General features: G+C 36.0%; 3 protein-coding genes across 3 annotated transcripts; all 3 read right to left on the bottom strand.

The window, feature by feature from the left end:
* Positions 1 to 15548: 15548 nt before the first annotated feature.
* Positions 15549 to 19535, bottom strand: LOC131658257 (uncharacterized). Its single transcript, XM_058927570.1, has 5 exons — positions 19019 to 19535; positions 17830 to 18912; positions 17240 to 17409; positions 16238 to 17093; positions 15549 to 16129 (listed from the first exon to the last, which is right to left on the bottom strand). The coding sequence occupies exons 1-5, from the start codon at positions 19533 to 19535 to the stop codon at positions 15549 to 15551; spliced, it is 3207 nt and encodes a 1068-aa protein (XP_058783553.1).
* On the bottom strand, positions 19532 to 21533 carry LOC131658256 (uncharacterized). The gene is made up of 3 exons (XM_058927569.1): positions 21161 to 21533; positions 20038 to 20479; positions 19532 to 19928 (listed from the first exon to the last, which is right to left on the bottom strand). Exons 1-3 carry the CDS (start codon positions 21531 to 21533, stop codon positions 19532 to 19534), a joined length of 1212 nt encoding a protein of 403 aa, XP_058783552.1.
* A 1641-nt stretch (positions 21534 to 23174) lies between these two features.
* Positions 23175 to 25885, bottom strand: LOC131658255 (uncharacterized). The gene is made up of 12 exons (XM_058927568.1): positions 25709 to 25885; positions 25432 to 25593; positions 25107 to 25347; positions 24880 to 24970; positions 24670 to 24797; positions 24487 to 24580; positions 24265 to 24403; positions 24025 to 24182; positions 23825 to 23945; positions 23566 to 23736; positions 23426 to 23485; positions 23175 to 23327 (listed from the first exon to the last, which is right to left on the bottom strand). The coding sequence occupies exons 1-12, from the start codon at positions 25883 to 25885 to the stop codon at positions 23175 to 23177; spliced, it is 1695 nt and encodes a 564-aa protein (XP_058783551.1).
* Positions 25886 to 26088: the final 203 nt, after the last annotated feature.

Here is a 26088-nt window from a genome sequence, read left to right as displayed (position 1 = left end):
CATGGTCAGTATAAACAATGACTCTAGAACCCAACAGATATTGCCTGAACTTGTCAAAGGCATAAACAACCGCTAGCAACTCTTTCTCAGTAGTCGCATAGTTCATCTGTGCAGGGTTTAGCACATGACTTGCGTAGTAAATAACATGTAATAGCTTTTCTCTACGTTGTCCTAGAACCGCCCCAACTGCAATGTCACTGGCATCACACATGATCTCAAAAGGTAGAGACCAATCTGGGGCTACAACAATTGGTGCCGACACTAATTTTTGCTTTATAGTATCAAATGCTATGGCACACTCTTTATCGAAAACGAAGGCTTTGTCTTTAACCAACAGTGTAGTTAATGGTTTTGCAATTTTTGAGAAATCTCTTATGAACCTACGGTAAAAACCCGCATGGCCTAAGAAACTTCGAATACCTTTTTCGTTCATCGGAGGAGGTAGTTTTGCTATTACCTCTATCTTAGCTTGGTCAACTTCTATTCCTTTGTGAGAAATTTTGTGACCCAACACTATACCTTCACGTACCATGAAATGGCACTTCTCCCAGTTGAGGATTAAGTTGGTCTGTTGGCATCTTTCAAGAACAAGAGCAAGGTTAGTCAAACAGTTATCAAAAGACTTACCAAAAACCGAGAAATCATCCATGAAGACTTCCATATGCTTCTCAAGCATATCTGCAAAGATGGATTGCATGCATCTCTGGAATGTGGCTGGGGCATTACATAACCCAAAAGGCATTCTTCTATAGGCGAAAATACCAAAAGGGCATGTAAATGCGGTCTTCTCTTGGTCTTCTGGTGCAACAGCTATTTGATTATACCCCGAATATCCATCGAGGAAGCAATAATAGTCATGACCCGCTAACCTCTCCAACATTTGGTCAATGAAAGGTAACGGGAAGTGATCTTTTCTCGTTGCTAGATTTAATCTCCTGTAATCTATACAGACTCTCCACCCTGTAACTGTTCTTGTTGGAATCAACTCATTCTTCTCATTCTTGATTACAGTAGTTCCGCCTTTCTTAGGCACCACATGCACTGGACTCACCCATGAACTGTCAGATATTGGATAGATCATCCCTGCGTCCAAAAGTTTTACCACCTCCTTTCTAACCACCTCCTTCATTGCCGGATTTAGTCGTCGTTGAGGTTGGACAACCGGTTTGTGATCCTCTTCCATTAAGATCTTGTGCATGCAAAGCGTTGGACTTATTCCTTTCAAGTCTTCAATTGACCACCCAAGAGCGCTTTTATGCTTTTTGAGGACTTTGACAAGCTTATCCTCTTGAAGAAATTCAAGGTGAGAACTGATGATAGCTGGGCACTTACTTTCAGTGTCTAAAAAGACATATTTGAGGTTCTCTGGTAATTGCTTTAGTCCAGCCCCCTTCTTTTGTTCGTCTTTACTTCCTTCCACTAATGGTTGCCTTAAATCTTCCCATCGGTTGTGGCGAGAATTTTTGACAAATGATGTTTCCATCATGGCTAAAACTTCGCTGTCCTTTTCGTCAATTATTTCTTCCTCTCCGAAGATTGATAAACTAAGAACTCTTTCCAAAGGTAGCTTCTGTGTTGTCAACGACTTTTCCTCATCACAAATTTGTTCAATTACCTCAATGTGTTGACTCGTGGCAACATCATCCTTGTACTTCATAGTATTTCGCACATCAATCTTCAGTTCTTCATCATAAACTTTCAAAGTCATTGTACCCTCTTCTATGTCGATCAAGCATCTCCCGGTTTCCAGAAAAGGTCTTCCCAAAATGATTGGTATCTCTTCATCTTCGGGCATCTCTAGAATAACAAAATCTACCGGAAACACGAACTTGTCGATTTTCACCAACACATCTTCTACCACTCCGTAGGGTCTTTTAACGGATTGGTCCGCAAACTGAAGTGTCATACGAGTATCTTGTACTTTACCTATCCCCAATCTTTTGTAAATTGATAAAGGCATAAGACTCACACTTGCCCCCAAATCGATCAAGGCTTTCTTGAAAGACCTATCACCAATTGTGCATGGAATCGTTACCGAACCCCGATCTCTCTTTTTAACTGGGATCTTCATTCCCTGCAAAATAGCACTACAAGTTTCAGTTAGAATAATCGGGTCACCGTTTATTGTTCGCTTCTTCGAGATGATGTCCTTCATGAACTTCGCATAGGTGGGCATTTGCTCCAGTGCCTCTAAGAATGGGATATTTAGCTCAAGTTTCTTGAACATCTCTAAAAACTTTTCGAAGTTCTTCTCATGTTTTTCTTTCTTCTTATTCCTTGTTGGGAAAGGGAGTTTAACAGCTGGTTTAGGTGTAGCAACTTTTTCTTTGACTACTCCTTCTTCGCCCATGACCTCTTTTCTTACCACCTCATTTTCTTTAATCTCGACATCCACTTCAATCAACATATCCTCATCCTCGGAATTCCTCTCCGGTTTGTCATTGGATTTACTGCTTCTAGTAATTACAGCGTTCACATGATTGTTGTCTCTGGGATTTGTAACCGTGGCACTCGGGAGAGCGCCTTGGGGTTGAGTGTTGGTCATTTGTTGGGCAATCTGACTCATTTGAATCTCTAAGTTCTTGATTGATGCCCCTGTGTTTCTCAAGTTGCTCCTAGTTTCTTCCTAAAATTGAGAGTTTTGAGCTGCCATCTTTTCAATAGCTATTTCCCATTCTGCCTTCTTCGGTACCTGTTGCTGCAATTGTTGAGGTGCTTGAGATTGGAACTGTTGCGGGTGGTGTTGAAATTGCTGCTGATAGGGACCTTGTTGTTGAGGAGGTCTGTATTGTTGTGACTGAGCTGGAAATTGATATTGGGTTTGTCCTTGCTTTTGAAAGTTTCCTTGTTGGTCCTTCCATGCAAAATTTGGATGATTTTTCCAACCCGGATTATATGTGTTGGCATAAGGATTATTTTGCCTCAACATATGAATCTGTTCCACCTGTTCCTGCGTTGCCACACAATGCATGGCAAAATGCGGTCCACTACATATTTCACATATAACTGAGGCTGTTGGCTCAACCTGTGCTACCTTCTGTTCACTGAGATTCATTTTCTTCAATCTTCTTTCTACTTCAGCTGCAATTTGTTCTTCCATTTTAACCACCTGATCAGCAAGCTTCAAATCAATTTTCCCTTCTGGTTGGCTCATAGCGCGGTCATATAACTCAATGTGCTCATTAGCGGCAATCGCTTCTATGATTCTCTTGATACCAGTGGCTGTTGCAAAGTTAGTTGAGCCACCGGCAGCAGTGTCGATAAGCTGTTTTGTCTTAAGTCGGAGACCATTAACAAAAGTCTGCATTTGTTCGGTTGGGTCCATGTTATGAGTAGGACAAGCAACCAAACACCTCTTGAACCTCTTGTATGCATCACCCAGTGATTCTCCTTCTTTCTGCTTGAAATTAACAATGTCATATCTTTTTCGAATAAAGACTGATGCAGGGAAATATTCATTAAGGAAAGCCGTTTCCATTTGTTGCCATGTTGTGATGCTTCCAGCTGGAAGTGAGTAAAACCACTCTTCCGCGTCTTCGGATAAAGTGAATGGGAACATCACGAGTCTCTTGGCTTCTTCAGAATGGCCTTCAATCTTCAATGATGTTGTTGTGGTGAGGAATCTTTGTAGATGCTTATTTGCATCTTCATTGATTCTTCCCGCAAACGGCTTGCTCTCCAACTGTCGGATAGTTGAAGGATGGAGTTGGAAGTGTGCCACATTGACCGGTTGATTTACGATGGTCATTCTTCCAAGCGGGGCATTATTCCTTCCATAGTCTCCTAAAAGCCTCTCTGGGGGAGGTGGATCAGCTGCCATAGTTTCAGGCTCAGATTCTGACTGCTCGGATGAAATAGATATTCTTTCTTCGTCTTCTGATTCTGAGACTATAGGAGATTCTTCTTTTGAAGCCAGTCTTTTCCGTTTAACTTCGCGGAGTCTTGCTCGCAATAGCCTTTCTGGTTCTGCGTCAAAAAGAAGTTCAGCTGAGGCCTTACCTCGCATACAAGATTAGAGTTGATTAGTGTGAATGAAATAAAAATAAAAAATAAAATTACACAAATATAAATTCAGCAAAAATAAAATTTTAATTGCAGAGCAATAAAATTTTAATTGACTCGTTAACAATTTATATTTTGGCAATCCCCGGCAACGGCGCCAAAAACTTGATCGGAAAAATAGCAAGTGTACTATTTTCACCGATGTAGTAATAATGGGTTTTACCCCAAGTATCGATCACGAGGATTGCGTGGGAAATAAAAATTGATATAAGGAGTCAATTAAACAAAATATCATGGGGGTATTGTTTTTATATTAAAGAATTACGGTTAAAATAAATCAACTGAAAATTGAGATGAGATTTTCTAAGTATAAAGGTATAAGAATGCCAGGGTAGGTGTGTAATTTTCCTTACAATGACTTTGTAACAACAGATCTCTTCAACAAGTTCATGAAGTGCACTATTTGTTCTTAAGGCTGTTTTCCTAAGTCCTTAGTGAAAACCTTTTGGTTTGCAATCCTATTGCCTAAGTCCTTAGAAACAAAAGGTTTGTGAACCAAAGATATCAATGATCAAGAATATTCAAATAACCTTACGGTATCCCTAGTCCTAGGTGATAACCCTAAAATCTAATTGTTTAAAAACCTTAACAATTGTAGTCCTACAGATTGTTAACCATAGATCAAACCTTGTTTGTCCGACAAAGCAAGCATAATACTCATTAAACAATTAAGTTTCAAAACATGAATTCTTGATTAAAGAAATGCGTAGATCATAGTCATTACAATAAAAATCAGGGACACCCCCCTGGCATTGGGGGGTTTAGCCTCTCATAATATTCAAGAAAACACAATCAGAAAGTTTAGACATTTACAAGAGATTAGGAGAACTCTGATCTTCAATGGTGTCCACCGTTCAATCTCCTAGCCTTCCAAAACCTTGATAAAGCTATCTCGCTCTCTTCTGTAATTCTTTCGTACCTTCAAAAAGTATCCAAAATAACTTAAAACATAAACCTAAATAGTCTCCATACAAGCCTTTAGTAGTACAAAGTCAAAAGTGCCCCTGGAATAAGTTGGAATGTCCCAAGACCCAAAAATTGATCACCAATGCGCCTACCAACACGGGCCGTGCGCAGGCACACGGGCGGCCATGTTGGTCCCCTGGTTGCTTCTATGGGCAGCTGCTGAACACCAACACGGGCCGTGCTCAGGCACACGGGCGGCCGTGTTGGTCCCCTGGTTTTTCTATGGCATTGGTTCTGTGCTCCAACACGGGCCGTGTGCTGAAGCACGGCCGACCGTGTTTGCCCCCAGACTTGTAATTTTTCATCTCTTTCTTGCTCTTCCTTCTTCCTTGATGCTTGGACACTCAAGATGCTTTGTTCAAACCTGCAACTTGTACACAACTAAACAAAAGGCATAAAAACATCTAGAATTTAACTAAATAAATAAAACCCACAATGAAAAGATCAAGCAAACAAAAAGCAAAAACTTAACAAATTTCTACGAAACTCACACCAAAGTGTTACCAAATTGATCGATGTGGACCGAATGCATGATGCAAATTATATGAAAATGGTGACCGATCACCTATGCTCACATTAGGCAAGACAAAGTCGAACCTAGAGCTCTGAAATGCATGTTCATGGGATACCCTGAAGGAGTCAAAGCTTATAGGCTATGGTGCCTAGAGGTAGGTCACAGGAGGTGTATCACCAGTCGAGATGTAGTTTTCAATGAAGCTGAAATGGCTTTTAAGAAAACTGATGATGTTGGTCGAAGTACAGAAACATCTGACGAAGAGCTGGAACAGGTAGAGATTCCTGTTGAGGTGGAGCATGTTGATGCTGAATTGCATATCCCAGATGAAGTCGAAGAAGAAGCAGAAGATGCTGAAGTTGAGGAAACTGACGATGACTACCTATTGTCGAGAGATAGGTCGAGAAGAGTCATCAAGCCACCTCAGAGACTTGGATATGCAGATCTTATAGCTTATGCCTTAATCTCTGCAAGTGAGGTTCTAGACGAAGAACCTAGAGACTATAAGGAAGTTATGAGGAGTCGAAATAAGACTGAATGGCTGAAGGCCATGGATGATGAGATGAAATCTCTTCATGATAATCATACTTGGGAACTGATCAAGAAACCTGTTGGGGCAAGGTTAGTCAACTGTAAATGGATTTTCAAAGTTAAGGAAGGAATTGAAGGAGTGACGTCGAAAAGATACAAGGCAAGGTTAGTTGCAAGGGGTTTCACTCAAAAAGAAGGTGTCGACTTCAATGATGTGTTTTCTCCTGTTGTGAAGCATAGGTCCATTCGAATGTTGCTTGCCATGGTGGCACAGTTCGATCTTGAACTGGAACAGATGGATGTGAAGACTGCGTTCTTGTATGGTGATCTAGATGAAACGATCCTGATGAGGCAACCTGAAGGGTATGTCGAAAAGGGGAAGGAAGATTATGTGTGCAAGTTAAAGAGATCTTTGTATGGGCTGAAACAATCTCCTCGACAGTGGAATAGGAGATTCGACAAGTTCATGGCACGCATAAGTTTCACTAGAAGTCAGTTCGACCACTGCGTTTACTTCAGATTTCGATCTGGTAATTCATTTGTTATTTTGTTGCTTTATGTGGATGATATTCTCATAGCAAGCAACAGTGTCGAAGATGTGATGAGGGTGAAGGCTGAACTCAATAAGGAGTTCGATATGAAGGATCTGGGAGCTGCTTCCAGGATTCTTGGAATTGACATTCGAAGAGATAGAAAGAAGTCGAAGTTATGCCTATCTCAAGAGGCATATCTACGGAAGATTCTTGAAAAGTTTGGTATGTCGAATTCGAAGCCAGTTGTGACTCCAACAAACCCTCAATTCAAGCTGAGTATTGATCAGTGTCCTAGTACTGATGTTGAAAGAGCCTATATGAATAGCATCCCATATGCTAATATAGTTGGTTCTTTGATGTATGCTATGGTCTGTACTAGACCCGACATAGCATACGCAGTAAGTCTTGTAAGCAGGTACATGGCGAATCCTGGAAAGGCTCACTGGCAAGCATTGAAGTGGATTTTAAGGTACATAAATGGGTCTCTGAATAGAGTCCTAATTTTTGGTGGAGCCTTGGGTGAAGATAGTAAAGCAGTAATAGAAGGATATGTCGATTCTGATTATGCAGGTTGTATGGATTCCAGAAAATCTATTTCTGGATATGTTTTCACTATGTTTGGCACTGCAATCAGTTGGAAAGCAACACTTCAGAAGGTTGTTGCTCTATCAACCACTGAAGCGGAGTATATTGCCCTAACTGAAGCTGTGAAAGAAGCATTGTGGCTTGAAGGTTTTGCGAAGGAGCTGAAACTTCAAGGTCGAGGTATCACTGTTAAATGTGATAGTCAAAGTGCAATACACCTGTCGAAGAATTCAGCCTATCATGAGCGAACTAAGCACATTGATGTGAGGCTGCATTTCGTCAGAGGAGTAATCGAGCGTGGAGAAGTCCAAGTGCTGAAGGTTTCGACTGAAGACAATGCTGCTGATATGATCACCAAGACATTGCCGAGTTGCAAGTTTTTCCACTGTATGCAGTTGATAAAGCTGCATGAAGAAAGCTAGTCTGTTCCTTGACGTTGTAGAGTTAGGTCCAAGGTGGAGATTTGTGAGATATTGGATCGAACTCTAGTATTGTCGAAGGGTAGCTTCTTGGTTCGACAGTTCGACAGAGTTAAGCATGAAGTCGAAGGATTGTTCACATGCTGGTGTCGAAGTGTGCATGTTGTAGTCGAAGATGGGTCTAGCATGCAGATGTCGAAGATGCTAGGGTTGTTAGCATGTTAAATTAGGTTTTAGAATTTAAACCCTAATTTGTTAAGTTAGCTTGTTTATTAAGTTGGCTTGTGTAATGGGCCTTGCTGAAAAAGCCCATTAGTTAGTATGTTAGGTTTTATTATAAATAGCATACTAGTCTCTCATCATTGCTAAGCTGCAAATCCTAATTTAGGGTGAGAGAGGTTATTTGTTATTCTTGTAAACTTGTAATCTTGTTTTAAGAGAAAGTGAAAGAATAGCAGTTATAACCAATTCTTGTGTTCCTCTTCTTCCTTGTCCTTTATTCTTTCCTTGTTTTATACTTTGTTCTTGGCATCGTTTTTCACAACACACATTTTAGTATTTTATATTTTTTCTGTATTCAATTTGACATTCTAATATTTTCAGCTTCACTTTAATATTTAAACATATATGTTAAAATGAATTCATACATTAATATCAATATTTTATTTTAATAAATATATTAATAATTTATAAGTAACCATTAATCAATTTTACGAGGGTATTAATGTCATTTTAAAACAATGAACTCTATCTTTCCTCTCACATTCTCTTCTACCAAACAAACTTATAATTTCTACTAACTTTCTTCTCATTTTCTTTCCTTTAACAATCAGTCCATTTATTTTCTTTCCTTTGACTTTCCTTTCTAAACCAAACAAAGTATAAGGGCCCTAGCAAATAAAAAGGTTTAGTCAACTTTAACTAGGACAACTTTAAATTAAACTAGCGGGAGACCCGTGCTATCGCACGGGGCCGGTTCGTTTTTTTTTTACGTGGTTAAGATAAATCTTATGAAGTTTTTCCGTATATACTTAGACAAACGGCATATTAATTGGATCAACGTGTTTAATATATTTAAACATGTAGTATGCTATATAAGATACAACAATAAAATATACGTGTATATATATGTATATATACACGTATATATTGATTATCATTATAAATTTGACGCGTTTGAATGTCCACATTATAAACAATGCATATAAGAATAACCTAAATTGACAAATAAATAAAAAAGACGTTTTAATACTTGTAAAAAAGTTTATGGTATTTGGTAATTTAAAACACTGTATATAATAATAAAAAAAATCTATTAGTAATAATAATGATAATAAAAATAATAATAATAGAATCTAATTAGAATACACTGACAGTGTAAAGGAGTTTTACACCGTCATTGAATCATAGTCGTTAATATGCTGGAAGTGTTTGACTTTTATTTTAATTTTGGGTTAATGAACTTTTTGGTCCCTCTAAATATTGCAGATTTCGTTTTTAGTCCCTCCAAAATTTTCCTTTAAGAAATCGTCCCTTCAAAATTTTCCGTCTAAACTATTGGTCCCTAACGTCAAATTTGCTAGAGATTAGCTACGACTTTAGCCACCGATTAGCTACGAAATTTGATGTTAGGGACCAATAGTTAAGAAGAAAAATTTTGAAGGGACGATTTCTTGAAGGAAAATTTTGGAGGGACTAAAAGCGAAATTTGAAATATTTAAAGGGACGAAAAAGTTCATTAACCCTTTAATTTTTTAAAAAGTAATATAATTGAGTGGTTGTGATGTATTGATAGTGTAAAAAATTTTACACTGACAGTGCATAGCATTGGAACACATAATAATAATAATAATGTATATATATATATATATATATATAATAGAATATATGGATTTGTTAGGCTAATTTGTTAATAAATATAATATATTCATAATCACAGCCTTTTTAATAGGCCAATCTGTTGAAGGCCCAATACAAAATAAATTTTATGATTCAAACAATCAAGATATGAGAGAAAATAAAATATAATGGGTTTAATAGGAGAAACCGTGTAGTAGAAGAAACATAAAATGTCTGCAGAGAAGTATTAGTAGCTTTGGAACTTACAACAATTAAATAATTGTTGCATTTGTTATAGGAAACGTCCCAAAGTACTCTCACCTCTCCATTCTATTTTTTTCGTATTCCTTCTCTGTAGCTTCTCACTTCTTATCTCTTGTAATTTTTTTTCTTCCTTAAACAGGTTGAAGACGTCATCGAGTACTCAGCGAGTCGCCTCTCAATTGATCATAGCGCGCGAGAATCCAATGGTGAATCGACGAAGAAATGGTTGTCATGGTTGGGTCTCAGACGACTCCGTTTCAGGCGACAGGTAATTAGAACTTAAACTTGTTTTTGTCGAACACCGTGTATCTATGCTGTTAACAAAGAAAAAAATTTAGTTAGTTATCAATTTGTATGTATTAGGGTATTTTTATTTTCCTGGGGTTTATTTGGGTCGATTAGGGCTTTGCGTTTGAGATTCAACGAATACCCCATATTTCATAACTGGAGGTTAAAGTTTGGAGTATTTCTTAGAGACATTGAATGAAAGACAATATGAATGCTATTGGTTTGTATGTCTGTTGATATAAGTTATGTCCCAATTTGAAAATTATTGCTGCATGTATCTTTTTAGTATCTGTTTGCTGGATATGTTCATACCTGTAATCGATGGGTCTTTTGTCCGTTTATATTATACGTTTTATAGTATCTTAGTATACGTATCTTTCTGTACAGTGAGGAAGCTGCAATGGAAGTAGTTAAGGAACTTGTGGATGAGGTGGGAGAATCATCCGGAAAAAGGAAATATGTCAAAAAAAAAGTTAGGTTTGCAGAAGCTCATGAAACATCAGCTTTAGTTCGACCAGCGAAGAAAGCAAGTGTTTTTATCAAGGAAGTCAAGGTCGAAGAAGTTGATTCTGACTGTACTGGTAGGCAGGAAGCTCGCACAATAGAAGGAATTAAGAAGCAGCCAACCAGTTTCGTTGCCAAAAGAGCTTGTAACAAAAAAAATGGTGGAAAGATGAGTACTTCAAGGAATGGTTCTGGCGGTTCAGACCCTGCTGCAGTAGTGGGGAATGGAACTAAGAAAGTGAAGTTGAAAACTGGGAGGAAGCGATTCAATTCATTTAAAGTTAAGGTAGCAACGAATGGGGCGAAGAAAACATATTGTTGGGAAATTGCAATCACAAATGGAAAAACTAAGAAAGGAAATGTTCAGGTAATTTAAATATGGTATCGAATATTGTCTTGTAATCAATTTGATGTTCTCAAGTAGTTTTAATACAATGAATGTATGATACATAATTGAACTGAATTATTTATGTATTATTGCAGCATTTTCCTAAAGAGGTATCAAAGTATTGCTTACCAAGAAATCAAAAGGAGCTTATAATTAGAGATATTGATTTACATCAAGAATTCAGGTGTACAATCAACACTGCTAATCGCAATGGTGTGCCAAGTCCTTATGAAAAGTACATGACAAAGGGGTGGTACGAATTTGTGAAGACCAAATGTTTTAAAAGGGGAGACACTTTGAGATGTGAGATGCCTCGCTATACTCCGTTTTTGTACGTGACTTTGAAGGATAAATGATGGAAAGGGAGAAGTGTCAAGGTGGAAAATGCTGGTTTTTTTATCGTTTTGGATGCAGTAATGTTACATTGATCTGGTTATTGACAACACAAATTTTTTTATTCTGTTTATTAACAGATCTGGTTAATTCATATATTTTTTTTACTTTGATTCAGTGATCCTGAGAGAGACAGCCTTGAATGGGTGCGTAAAATACATAATGAGTTTGAAGATGAGAAAAATAAGATGTATGAGACACTCATAAAAGACGGATTTCTTACAGAGGATGAGCGCATAGCTGATTATAGCGGCGAGGTTCGATGGAGGTCAAATGTGACCGAATCAAACATGAACGGACAAAATGCCCTTGTAAGCATCTAAATAAATAGCAAATATTTATTTTTATGATCCTCTTTATTTTCTTTAAATAGTTTAGATTTATGGCAAATTACAGAACATTCCAATGGAAATTTCAAGAACATGTTTTGGTAAGGCACAAAATGCAATAAGGATGATAGATCTGATTGATGGAAAAGGATATCACTGTGTAATTATCAGAGCAAGTAGAAATACTTATGAGAAACATATTGGCCTTGGCTGGTACGCATTTGCGAGGGAGAAAAAGCTTCAATGCGGAGATGTCCTTGAATTCTCCATGAATCCTTTTGCAGGCGTGATGTTTGTGGAGTTGTTCCGCCGAAATTGATGACGATGTTAACTTATTAAATTAGTGAGTAGTATAATATGAGATGTGTGTTTTTATTGTACTCACTGTGTTGTGTGAACAATCTGCCATTTGGTTTTATATTTTGTGTAGAATGTTAAATCTATATCAACTTTGAAGTATATACACTTCATATTTGTTAATTTCGTTTGTTTAATCAGAAGAATATCATTGTTGTGGTTTAAACAATAACCGTTGTTAGTATATTAAAATAAATATTACTGTGGCTAAGATGAAAACACGTTTCTATCAAATGGTATGATGCATATAATAGACGCAATGTTGTAATGAGTACGGGGGAAGAATGATTTAATCCAATACGCAAAAAAATGAATACGTGATATATAAAAAAAATAATAGCACGGTGCTTGGTAGCCAGTGCTTGGTTACTATGTGGTTGTACTCTTCATTAAAATATGAACGATGAATGACCTGCCGACTAATTATGTACGTAACAAAAACGTATATATATATATATATATATATATATATATATATATATATATATATATATATATATATATATATATATAGCTTTGTATATATATTTGATATATGGCATTGTTGTGAAAAAAGATTAACAAATATAACATATTTATAATGATACTATGTTTTTAATAAATAATTTGCTATGTAAGGGGTGGCATTTATTTATAAAAAAAAAAATGAACGGTATATGGAACAATTGAGACTAAAAATTTCATTGGAGATAACATATGTATTTAGACTGAAAAATTTGATACAATTATATGTTTTGTTACTAAGAAATCATAAAGAAAAAATAATGTATATTTAAAATCTTGATACAATGCAATGTGCTATTTTTTGATATAATTTGAACAGTTACTGGAATAAAATAATAAAATCTATACCTTGCATTATGTAATTAATAGACACAGGACCTTATTTTATATAGTTAGTAATTAATTGAAGAAGGTGAAAAAAAAAGGTTATACACGTTGTAAATTTTCTAATATATTAATGCAAAATAAGTTTAATGTGATACATAAATACTGTTTGAATTGACATGAAAACGTGGTTGAAAATATTTTGGAGATATCAACAGATTTGGGTTTACTTAATATGTCACTCAACATTGGAAAAGTTTTTTCAGTAGCCAATACAATGATTACGGCGTAGCGCAACAGTTTCCAAGAAGCAATTACTTTATTTCTTCCAAAATCTTCATCATTGCTATAAGTGCTGTATCCAACGAAAATTTACTCCACATTGCATTGCGATTGACAACTGCGTAGCCATCACTCCTTGCCGTCCAAAAATGTCTCGTTCATCTGAAATAGCAAAAGCATGCAGGTGGAAAAGCTGTTTTTTTTCCAGCAATAATACTCTCTAAGATTTTTCTTCAGTTGTTTTAATCTCCTTGATACGTATTTTTTTCTGTGTAGGAATTTAAAGTACCTTGTGGTTCGTGATCGCTGGGAACGATTTTCGGTCAAAAGAAAGCTCAGGCGTTTATCTCAAGAGTTGAGGAGGTCATTGAAATGGAAACGAAATCATGTTACGAGGGTGTGCGTGGATTTGGGTTTGAAGGTATCGGATACTGAAACATGCATTTGGGAAAAGGAGAAGAAGTTGAGGAACATCTCGGCAGTGTGGGAACGAAAGATTGTTGACATCAAGTGGAGTGGCAAACGCGAGGGAAAGAAGCTTGGTTTAAACTTCGCTGTTGTTGAAGATGTTCAGGCTGTTTCAGATGTTATGATCGGCGCCGGTCTTGATGTGAACCACAGAGTCGTCAACGTGTGTGAGGGGCTGTCTATTGTGTATGTGGAATTTGAAGGTGAAAGGTATGGCATTACTTTGATTAGATAAGTAAATATTTACATCTTTAAATATTTTGTGTTGTTTTAAATTCGTGTTGTAATTTACTTATTTGTATGTATGGTAGGGAATGGAAGGTATGGTCGGATATGGTTGCAAACATGAAGAATTGGTAAGTAAATTATGTGTAAGACTGTCTATTAATTGTATAACCTGGTTTTTCAGGATTTAACGTGGTGATATGTAAGAAACTGTATATTTTTATTTTTTTAAGTATTGTGTTTGTCTAACGCATACATTTGTTATTATTGCAGAATGCTATTACAACTTTTGAGATTGCTGAAGGATGGCGGCTTGGCAGTCATCTGGTTGTAGGGAATGTTGAATTCTGCATTTCTCATAAGTTAATCTGGTTTTTTAAGTTTTATTTTGATTTTAATTTGGCAAATGCCTGGACTGTAATAGTATAATGGATCTCCTTTGCCGGTATTTTATTTTATTCCAAACATTGATACATCGTGGTTTTGCAGAAATGGGATTCTGCTATTTTAATCGTATATCTTTTTTTGCTTTATATAATTGTATGCTGCGATTATTGTCTTTTCTTTTATATCAGTGCATACACCATTGAATTAGGAACTGAAGGGAAGGTTGGTGGATTAGAACAGGAGTGGATCCAAATTTTTAACCTTCACATTAGATATCATAATTAAAGTAATTTCAGAAATATTCCATGCTATAATTTTCATTTTATGTACGGTTCTATAAATAGTTCGTAATTTGGTGCTATTTAGCATGTATATAGTATTGTTGATTACATCAAAAATATTTGCATGATTGAATAATGTTACATAGTGATGTTTTTACAAAATCGCAGCATCTATTTTCTTTAGTTTAGTCGATGCGATGCTGAAAAATACAGTATTATTTGTATCAATAGCTTGTGAGTTTTGAAAGTATAATAGTAACTTGTTTGTACAATGAGTATATTGGTGTTGGTCACATTTAGGTGGTGCTGAGTAGATGTTAAGTCTGGTTATTGTTTTTCTGCAAGTATAATGCAGTGGTGCTGTTATTTTATAATCTGAATAGCTTCTTGCTAAGGGGCTGGAATAGTGTTATTTGGATGTCATGGTTTTGTTCCCCTCTTGCATATGTTTTGTATTATAGGATTATCTGCACTTGCTGTGCAATATTGCCAAAATATTTGGCTGTTTAAAAAAAAAAAACAGGTTGTTTGTAGGAAAAATGAAATTTCTATGGATTTCGGGTGTATCAGAATAAATGTGCAAGTATTTTCTGTTTAATATATGTGTTTAATATTAAACATCTATTTATCTTCAATGGATATCAACCATCTGTTTGGGATGTGTACTATAATAAAGTATAGGTTATTCAAACCAATGTTGTATATTAGAGTTTGCATTATCTTCAACATAACTTAAAACTACATGATGCAGTTCATATTAGAGCAATATCCAGATAAGTGCAAGTGCAATTGATAATTAGTTTAAAAGACATAGTAAGGCAATCTCACAATTGGGTAAACATTTCAGACTGTACCGAAAATACAAACAAACACAACAATGAAATTAACACAATCTTTCTACCATTCAATAAATAAAATAAAAATTCATGTGATTTTAATCAGGGTGGGCGGTGGCGGGTGACATATTTTGTTGACTTCGCCTTCAACCTGAAACAAATTAATGTACGTTAGTATATAAACGGCATGAGATACTAATTATATTTATAACTGCCAATATATATTAAAACATATAGATATAATGGGTTGTGGAAATGTGGATTACCAGTTAACAAAGTGATTGAAAAACTTCCTTGTACACGACATTTGTAGTCGTCGACTGCGGAACATTGTCGTTGTCATGAATCAATATCTTTAAACCGTTTTTGTTGGTAACTCTAGATATGGCAACATATAATTGACCATGACTAAAGACCGGAGTAGGCAAATACAGTCCGACGGTATCAAGAGATTGACCTTGTGATTTATTAATTGTCATAGCATAAGAGACAATTATTGGAAATTGTCGTCTAATCAACTTAAATGGCCAAGGAGACTCTGAAGGCGACATAGACATTCGAGGAATGTAAAAGAGGTTACCTATATTTTTGCCAGAAATAATTCTTGCTTCAATGACATGATTGGCCAACCTTGTAACAATAAGTCTTGTGCCATTGCACAATCCTTGAGATTGGTCTAAATTTCTCATCAACATAATTGGTGTACCAACCTTCAATTTGAGAATGTGATTTGGTAGACCGGATGTTCTTAGATTACTCAAAAATTCAGGTGTTAGAACTTCGTAAGCTTCAGTGTATGTCGCATCGGTCTTGTCTATCTCGTCAAAACTCAAATATTCCTTTTCTTCACCTAAAGATAGAGAAAAATATTATTATAACGTCGGATAATGAAAGACATCTTATACATACAAATATTTGACCAATCTGAACATTAATGTCATATGTTAATGATATGTACCTGGAGTTAGGTTCAATATATAATGGTTGATTTTGTCAACAACTTCAATTGTTGATGCAAGAATTGCTTTGCCTTGCAGATAATAAGGACGGATATAATTTTGCAACAAATCTGGGTACGTGCTTTCAACGATGGCTTGTATGGGATCTTCAAAATCTGTAATTAGTAACTCCTGAGGGATCTCTATATCGGCCAATCCATCGTTTGGTTCAGATAGCCTACCATCGCCGACATCCAGTATCCATTTCGAGAATTCTGCAATATCATTATTGTTCTTATTGCCTTTATCATTCCTAAGCCTCATATTTCTGGTTAGAGTCAGGACCTTGCAGTGATCCCACACATAAGATGAGAATATTGATGCATGCACAATATCTGAACGGGAAGCTCTTGGAACAACGGGAAGAATCTGCCGGAAATCTCCGCCGAATACAACAACTTTGCCTTCAAATATTCTTCCCGATAGGCCATTCTGATTCATGAGGTCTTTAAGTGTTTTGTCTAATGCCTCAAAGCAATTTTTATGTGCCATGGGTGCTTCATCCCAAATGATCACATCAGTTGCTTGAAGTAACTGTGCATGCTCTGTATTCTTGTCGATATTGCACGTAGAGTTGTCAAGAGTCGGCACTGGAATTTTGAACTTTGAATGGGCAGTTCTTCCACCTGGTAATAATAATGAAGCTATGCCACTTGAAGCAACAATAATACATATTTTTCTTTCCGACCGGAGTGCACTTGACAGTGTTCTCCACATGAATGTCTTGCTGGTACCTCCATAACCATGCAAAAAAACACCCCCCTCTTTGTTTCTCGACGGCTTGCATGATGGTTTCAAAAATACCACGTTGCTCACCTGCACATGATGTGTTTGCTTAGAATTTCTACGAAATTATGTCCAGCGTAATAACGTAATAGAGTTGCAAGTAATATCGAGTATTTTGTATGATAACCTGTGAGTGCTTTGAACAGAGCTGTGAAATTTTTTCTTTCGTCATTAACGTTGTAATCGCGTTCGTCATAAATCAGACGGTTGCCAATGTCTCTTGTGACATATGAGTCGGGATATGGCATATCCTTAAACTCATGCAAGCTTCTTCGATTGGACTGCAACATGTCCTCAATGGCGATGAGCGTCAAGTTTTTCAATTCATTGTCCGTTAAATGCAGGTCTATATCCAAAAAAAAAAAGAATGAACAAATTAAACAAAATAATAATATATTAAATGAGCAGCTACGATATCTCAATACTATATTACATTATTTTCCTGGATGTCTGCCTTACTTAATTGGGAAAAGTAAATATAACATATGCATACATGTAGACTGTATATTTGGACTTTTTTTTTGTTATTATTAACGTCTTTGCATTATTCCATGAAAATAATGTAATTTTCGACTAACTATACTAATAACCAACATACCAAATGATAGACCAGTTAGTTAGAATGTACCTAATTTATTGGTTGCTTGCCTCTACTGGTAAAGAATGTCGTCTGCCAATACTTTCCAAGTTTTAACCCAAACATGGTTAGGTCTATTCATTGTACCAGATAGTAACATGGTGACAAACAATTGTCGCAAGAAATAACCTGAACCCCAATCTTTGGCCTCGTATATTGCCGAAACATATTCTTTATCATCATTAAGAAATCCCATTTCGAAACATGCATCCCTAAAACTGTCCCGAACAATTCCTCCCACCCTTTTTATGTCCTCGTAGCAAGTAGGTCCCTTTGCTACAGTTAACATCATTCGAAGGTAAAAAAGCTCACCTGTACTTGGCGGGACCCATATAAGTCTTCCAATTGTATTACCTCTTTTGCGTGGTCTCCACCGCCTGTATCTTTTGTCGTAAACAAATCTTGTGAGAAACTTGGAGTAAGTCAAATCTTTTGCCTCTGGATATGTCTTGTTAGCTTCCATCCAAGCGGTAAACATAGACTCTTTCACACTTGGTTTTTCAAGTACCTCATCAATCAACTCATAATCAGTATAGTAAACACAATTGTCTCCATCGAGATGAAAAAACAATCTCTCGACCGCGGGCGACCTTCCATGAATGGGAAATGCGAATATCCTCCAGCATGCTTCGCTTGGAGAGACATATCTACAGTCAAGATATTGTTTTATTTCATCAAGATTTCCATTTAAAGATGATCTATCATTGGTACTATCAACAATACTTGCGGTAATTCGGTCGTATCCTTTGTTAATATATTTGAATAAATACTTAACGAATGTTCCCTGATTACACCACTCAATGTTGATGTGAGCCTGGAATTTCTTCAACAAATATGGGTTATAAGGAACTACAAATCTGTTATCAAGATGAACATCCTTTTTGGTAACTGTAATTCCAGTATCTCTTCTCATGTACAAAGGATATCCTTCGTGGTCAACAACAGTGCGATCCTGAAATTTCTTCGGGAAGAATTTTGTGCATTGATTGTTTTTCATACACGGCGATGAAGTGTTTGCGTATCCGCATGGGCCGTGGATCATATGTGTTTTCACCAGATGATAGAGTTCCATATCATCGTCTTGGGATGGAATTTCTGCTGAAATGATGTTGTTTATATCTTTTGGAGAGGGACACTTGCTTTCAGGATGCATAAATAACAGAATATGTGCATGTGGTAAACCTCTTTTTTGAAACTCAATTGTGTATATATCTGCAATAACGTAAAAAGCGAAACAATAAGAATAAACATTACTCAAAATAGCAATGAATTAAAGCCAGACGGCCCATGTATATTAGTGCATCGTATAACGACTTACATGCAACAACTCGACCCAATACATGCTTTTTTGTTAAATCAGACAACATCTCATCAAACTTGATTTTAAAAATTCGTGATATGAGATCAGGCCGATCGTGAGGATGAAGCTTTATTTCGTCCGTAAGTCTCTTAAGTTCCGGCCACTTTGGATTGCAAGTAAAAGTCATAAACAGTTTGGGAAAGCCAACGTGGCTACAAATAGCCATTCCATCAAAATAAAGCTGCTCCATGTATCTCCTGCTACCAACATAGGTTGACGGCAAAACTACCCTTTTACCTTTGTTTGAACCTTGTGTGTCGGATTCTTGGCCTGGACCGGTAAGATTGGAGTACTTAGAAACTCTAAGTTTCTTCTGATGCTTGCGAATATAATTCAATCTTTGAGATTCCATCATACTGAATCCATCAACCAAAAATTGTTGAAACAGTCTCCGTGATCTCAAAAGCGTATGTGCCTCATTTGCTCTTGTTTGAATGCGATACGCAAGCCATTCTCTTATGGTTAGCTTATTCATCTTTTTTTTTTAGAACTTGTTTCCCTGTGTAGAACACCAAGCCTAAATCCGTCTTCTCCATAAGGAAAGAGTAGGGGATATTGTAAAGCAAGATATGCTGGGTGAAACTCACTTATTCTCTTTAGCTTGCCGCTTTGTCTCTCAAGAATAATGTCCCTTTTATCTCCGGTGTCAACGTCGCCTACTATCAATGCGGCAACTTCTGCAACGTTGGGTTGATTGTAAATTCTACCATCTTTAGATCTATCTGCAACTAATCTTAGTTTCAATTCTGGTACATCGGAATGTCGTAGCCTGTCCGCAGCCATCCTAAAAGATTTAGCATGTGTGTTGAACTCGTCGAGCATATTCTTCAATTCGGTCACAACGTGCGGAATTATATTAGGATTGTTTCTGAAAAATAAATTACAACACGTAAATTAATATATATCCAAATAATTTAAATGGATAAACATATACTATTAATGTAGTCTATTTATATAATCAAACGGTGATGAATTACCCCATTCCTTTGATCCTAGGTTGTACTTCATTTTCAGTGTCGTAAATATATAGCTGTGAAAATCGGGGTGTCTGTCCATTAAGCGGCATCATGCTCCCAATCCTATGGCAGGGCTGTCCATGTACTCTTATGTTAGGAGGACCTCCACCGGCATTGAACCTGTTGTCAAACTTCATACCAGGAGATGTAAAGGCAAACATCATGTTGTACAATCTACAATATTGCTGATAATTCTGATTATCCGCACCATTATCTTGAAACAACAACTGGTTAAGATAAGGAGGAGGTAATTTCAAAAGAGGAAGTTGAATCTTGCCATTTCCACAACACTGTTGGAATTTGGGGACAGAGCTATGTTTTCGTTTATCAGTTTTCTCTCCGTACCACATAAGTGCCCCACAACGTGTACATTCTATTGCAGGATCACCTATATCTGAGTATCCTGGAAACATATATAGCAGAAATCATAATACGCCCATAACAAATGAACAAAAGTTGAAAAAGGAACTTGAAATTTATTTTTTTAATAATATAATCTACTCGTTAAGAATGTACAACAGCATTGACATGATAATATAACATTTTCAAATAACATGTAACCTGAATCATGGTGATTAAAGGATCCATAATTTGTATTTTACTGGTCATGGTCATCCAGGCTTGATGCTGAATCATAGTCGGGATTCTTATTTACGAACTCACATTCACTATCACTAAAAGAATTGTCCGATCTTTCCTCGTCCGAACTATCATCATCTTCAATCTCTACGTCGGTTGTACCAGAGCGGTTTCTTGTGGAGGAAGAGATACCACCATTGGCAACATTAGAAAAGATTTAAGCACATGTTGCTGCGATGGTCTGGACATCATGAGTTTTTTTCTTTCTGCTGGACGAAACAACGGGTGCTATATGCTGCAGTAAAATTCATAGCACGGTGTTTATATACAGTTTTAGGAAAGATTTAAGCTTTTGTAAGTAAGTTTAACACATGTTGTAACTATTGGGATATACATACCGGAGAATGAAGATTATCAGTTTCTACGGTGTTACAACTTCTGTTTGTGGTTGGTGTTGTGCGTGTGCGAGATTTTTTAAAATTCATAAGTGACTTTCTCCTCTCACGTGCCATTGCAGATCTCTGTGCAGGGGTGAGTGAAACAGCAGTAATATTTGATATGGAACTGCCAGGTGAGAAATGACTACCGGTCGTGTTAGGCTGAGGTGTTGGCTGATAGACAATATTTTCATATGCATGTGTTCCACTAAGATTGTACGACAGAGATTCTTTTAGACCAGTTTGCAATGGTTTGGATGATGATTTTGCAGTAACACTGAGCGGTGAGCGACGATTCTGAATGCCTATATTACTGATAGATGAAGTTATATTAGAAAGTGGTATCCTTACATTGTCACGTAATGGATGATTGAAACTGTTATAACATATCTTGAAATCTCTTCCATTCTCATCAACTTTATTTCTTTTTTTTTCTCTCATCCAAGACAGTTCTCCTGTGCCTTCTTGTGAGTGCCGATTTCCTCTTCCTCTCAAAGATAGTTGTATCCATGGTTATTGAGTTACAAAATGATTTACACTGTCAGTCATATAAAAAATACATGATAAGAGCACCGATTTTTTGATGTTGTTTCGTTTTAAAACATCAGCATCAATCAAAATATGTTATAAGAATAGAGTTTGAATCGTTTTGTATATATAGATATTTTCACCACACAAGTACAAAATTTGACTGAAAAAAAAAACAAAAAAATGCATAAAACTCAAAGAGTCATTTACAATGAATAATTCATAAAGTGCACGCATGGCTACTAATATCACGAATTCACACGCACATACAGCAAGCTCAGCATAAATGAAATGTGCATGACATATGTTTTCATCATTACACTTTTGGTTGAAGAACGTGCTAAGCACAATAACCAATCGTTTCTGAGAAACTTGAAAGGTGCATCATCATGCTAAGACATACTCAAGTAACCATTATGTATACGTTTAGCTTTTATACACAACATGATTTCATAGCTGTATTATATGGAACAATAAATATGGTATCATAGTTTATTCTTTCTATGAAAGTTAACTTATAAGATGTCTTACCCAAATATATAAGCATCGTATTTGATATGTGAATAACACGGGAATCAATATATTTTTTAATAAATATCACCACGTAGCAACCAACCAGATTCATCTAAAATCTCTACATTGTATGATATGCCAGCCAATTAACTCAACTGTAAATCATCCCATTGTATGATATGCTGGCAATAATGGGTAGATGTATAATTTGCAATCACTCAGATACAGTTTGCTGAAGTGCTCTGTCCAGAGATAGAAAGAGTTGAACCAAATAGTGTTGAAATATGTTTTAATAAGAAAATCACCTTAAGACAAAATATGTTTTAATAAAAAATCGAAATAGGATAATACTATAATAATTAGATAATGCCCTGGTTGTATGCAATCTACATAGCATGTGAAAAAAAAATTAAAACAGCAACAAAAGACAACAATAGTGTATGGCGATAAAACATACAAACTTAATATGTTTAACATATTTTTATCCAATATTCAAATCGTACTTCCATTAAATATTGAATCACGACGCATCCTTAGAGGCATAAAGCATATAGTAATGGGATGTTTTTTTTTTTTGTAGTGCAGAAGAAACATCTCATTTGAGACAAATTGATCATCTCAATTTTAAGATATGCCATGAGTCTTGTACGAAACATTTTTATAGGTCGTTAGTAAACAACGTATCGATAAGAATCTAAGAATTTTGTTAAAGTTTATTAAATAAAAAGCATAATCCTTTATTTTTTGATCCATATAGAAAGGTTAAATACAGAAATATTCTACACGTTAAAACCAAATTATATATAAATAACAATAATTAGACAACTCAAGAAATCAAATTTCCTAATTAAAAAAGCCGTTGTTAAAAATAGTTGCTGCAATTTCTAATTTGCAAGAAATACAATAACTTAAAATTCAAAACTTGATTTGTCCCATAAGGTTCAAATATTATAAAATACACCAACATAAAGTGTTCATCGGAAACAAAAAAAAACAAATCCTACAAACTGGGTACAACACATACTCCTTGCTCATCGCCCACTACTCTTCCTTCTTGATATCTTTAATTAACTTCGTCGACGAAAGCTGTACACCTTCAAATTCCTCAACAGATTCGCTCAAAATTCTCTTGGAAGGGGTAAGGTTAGTATTTGAGGCAGAAGGATCATAATCGGCTGAGACAGACAGAGGTTCCTGAAATCATGCGCATGGAAAAAAAGTTATTGTCAAGCAAAACATTTGCAGACGATAACAATCAGATACATTCAGCAAGTGAATTATGCAAAACTTACAGATACACTTGGAAATTCGTCCTGGGATGTTGGTTCAATTATGCGCAGCACAGATGTAGGCTGCATGAGAAATAACAATTCATCAGTATCTTACAACGTAATTAAATGTCCAGTTAATAGCCACAGCAAAACAAATTTACCTCTTCAGCTCTAAAATTTTCCTTGACTCTGCTACGGGTTTCCGGATCATCTCTGAAACCAATCACAGAAAGGCGTCCATTTTTGGGTTGGAACACAGCTCTGATGGCCAGCTCACGCTTCAATATTGAATCAAGTTCATAAGGAAATTCAAGCGGATCATACTCCCCACTCTTGTTTCATAAAAAAAAATAAAAAAATATGTTACAATACATTAATTTGAATTATGGACAGATAGAATGATGATGGGAGGTCATGTACCCTTTTTAGACCATTTATAATCTCAGCCGCGGATTTGCCTACCAACTTAACACAATCGACGTCCCAAAAAATGAACTTTGCATTGCATTTACCATCAACAGCCAGTATTTCCAGTTTAAACCTACAACATGTTAAATTATATCATAAGCCATAATAAGATATAGAAAGAAAAAAAATTTTTGAAATAGCTTAAACAATACCTGGGCACGGGAGAAGGACTTATATGCTTTGCATAACACTGAAGCTTTCCATCCCTCAGAGTCACACTCTTTGTACAGTCAACACAGCCATCATAATACCATCCAGATTGTCCAACATCAAATTTATCCAGCGTGGCAACAGTTACGCACGTAGTTTCCTAACATACAAACACAATATAAATATTTAATTATGAGCGGTAGAAAATTAATAATATACATTCAAAGTACGTGATCGCTTGCCTGCTGCAAACCCCCTATTTCTGCAAGACTTAAAACATCAGCTTTCCATAAAAACTTATCGAAATCCGAGTATTGTGAATTCTGTGATGCACTAACTTGCACGACTGTATCTGATAATTTTGGGAAATCACCTTTAAAACTGCATCAGTAATAATAAGGTAATGCATGTTAGAATTATATTATATATCAAACGGTCCATAAAAAAAAAGACGATGCAAATACCTTTCTTTTAGCTTAGAAACCTGTTCAAAACCTGTATCATTAATAAACAGTTTTGTGCCATTCCACGCATTGGATACGTTTAAAGGAAAGTTGCCTACAAAGTCAAATTAAATAATGTCAGAATGTCAAATTATTTATAGATCTATTATATCACATAAAAAACACCAAATCAAAAGCATATACCTTGAGCCTCCTTTATCCGAGCATTAATCAGAAGTACAACCATATTACCAGCATCCTTATTTTTTGTCCAATACTCATTGAATTGGATTGCAAATATTCCCCATAAGGTACACACAACCATGGATTTGCTACAATACAATGAAACAGATCCGTTAAAAATATAAAAAGACCACATGCATATGTATAAGAGTGGCTGTATATGGATCTCACCTATTATCAATAATTGAAAAAACAACTTTGCTCTTGTTGTTATTAGAACTGACATGCGATTGAGTAATCTCTACAACTCCACCAAGAACATCTGAAACATAAGGAGGTGCAATATAAGATAAGCGCGTATATAAGTTAAAATTAACACAGGTATAAACTCAGATAATAAAAATTCAGAATTAGTCCAAGACGACGGTTACCAACTAAAATATTTGATTGGAACTTGCCATCTACAATGTCAGCCAGACTAAGTAGATTGAGAACATTAACAGGAATTTCTGGGTTTTCCGTTTTCTTCAGGGAAGTTGAACCACAGAACACCAGCTTGTGTTTGTGATCAGTGGACTTAAAAGAGAAGTCATTGGAACCTACTTTAAAATTCTGCATTACGTATGAACAACCATGACAGAGATATTGCTTGAACTTGGCAACCAAGTAAGGAGGCACAACAGCTTGAATCATAGATCCCTACATTGATAAAAAATTATGGAATCAGGTTCTGGTCCAAAATATATGTAAAATAAGTGTACACAAAAGAACATGAATGCAAACCTTAGAATCCACGAGAATCATTTCAAGGTGTTCCTTCTTTGAAGCACTTGTGACCGACCAAATATGTCTGCACCTAACAGAAATCTTCCATAGGTCCTTTGAGTCATTGATATCTCTCACATACTCAATTGGACGCGCCATGAATTTCTTTTCACGTTTTACCTGAATAAATAGATATAGATATTAATATACAAACTAACAGCAACAGAATGTTAATATTAATATACAAACTAACAGCAACAGAATGGTAATATAAATGAGAAAACATATATAAAACCTTGAGTAGTTTTGGTAGAACGATTTTGGAATGAATGGCATGCAGGTGAGGGTATTTATAGTGGAGCTGGGCACAATGCAGCATGGAAAGTTGAAAGGTTTTGGTTGTAGGAAGTTGTCCTAAGTCCCTTGCGTGATGATGCAGCTGCCGTCTAGGGTTTTTAATTCCAACAAACATTCATAAATGCAGAAAAGCACACGCAACATATATCATAATTACATTTGGATTTTGCTTTAAACGTGATAAAAGGTGAAAAAAACAGGAAAATTTTGGAGAATGCTGTGCTTGTGCCATGTCAGCAAAATTTGAATTAAAATCAACCATGATCCAGTATTTAATACAAAGACTAATGTGCCCTTAATTGTTAGATTAGATTAAGC

The sequence above is a fragment of the Vicia villosa genome, linkage group LG3, assembly GCF_029867415.1.
Source record: "Vicia villosa cultivar HV-30 ecotype Madison, WI linkage group LG3, Vvil1.0, whole genome shotgun sequence".
Taxonomy (NCBI): Eukaryota; Viridiplantae; Streptophyta; class Magnoliopsida; order Fabales; family Fabaceae; genus Vicia; species Vicia villosa.
Note: the sequence above shows the minus strand (reverse complement) of the source record. Positions and strands in the feature narration are given on the sequence as shown.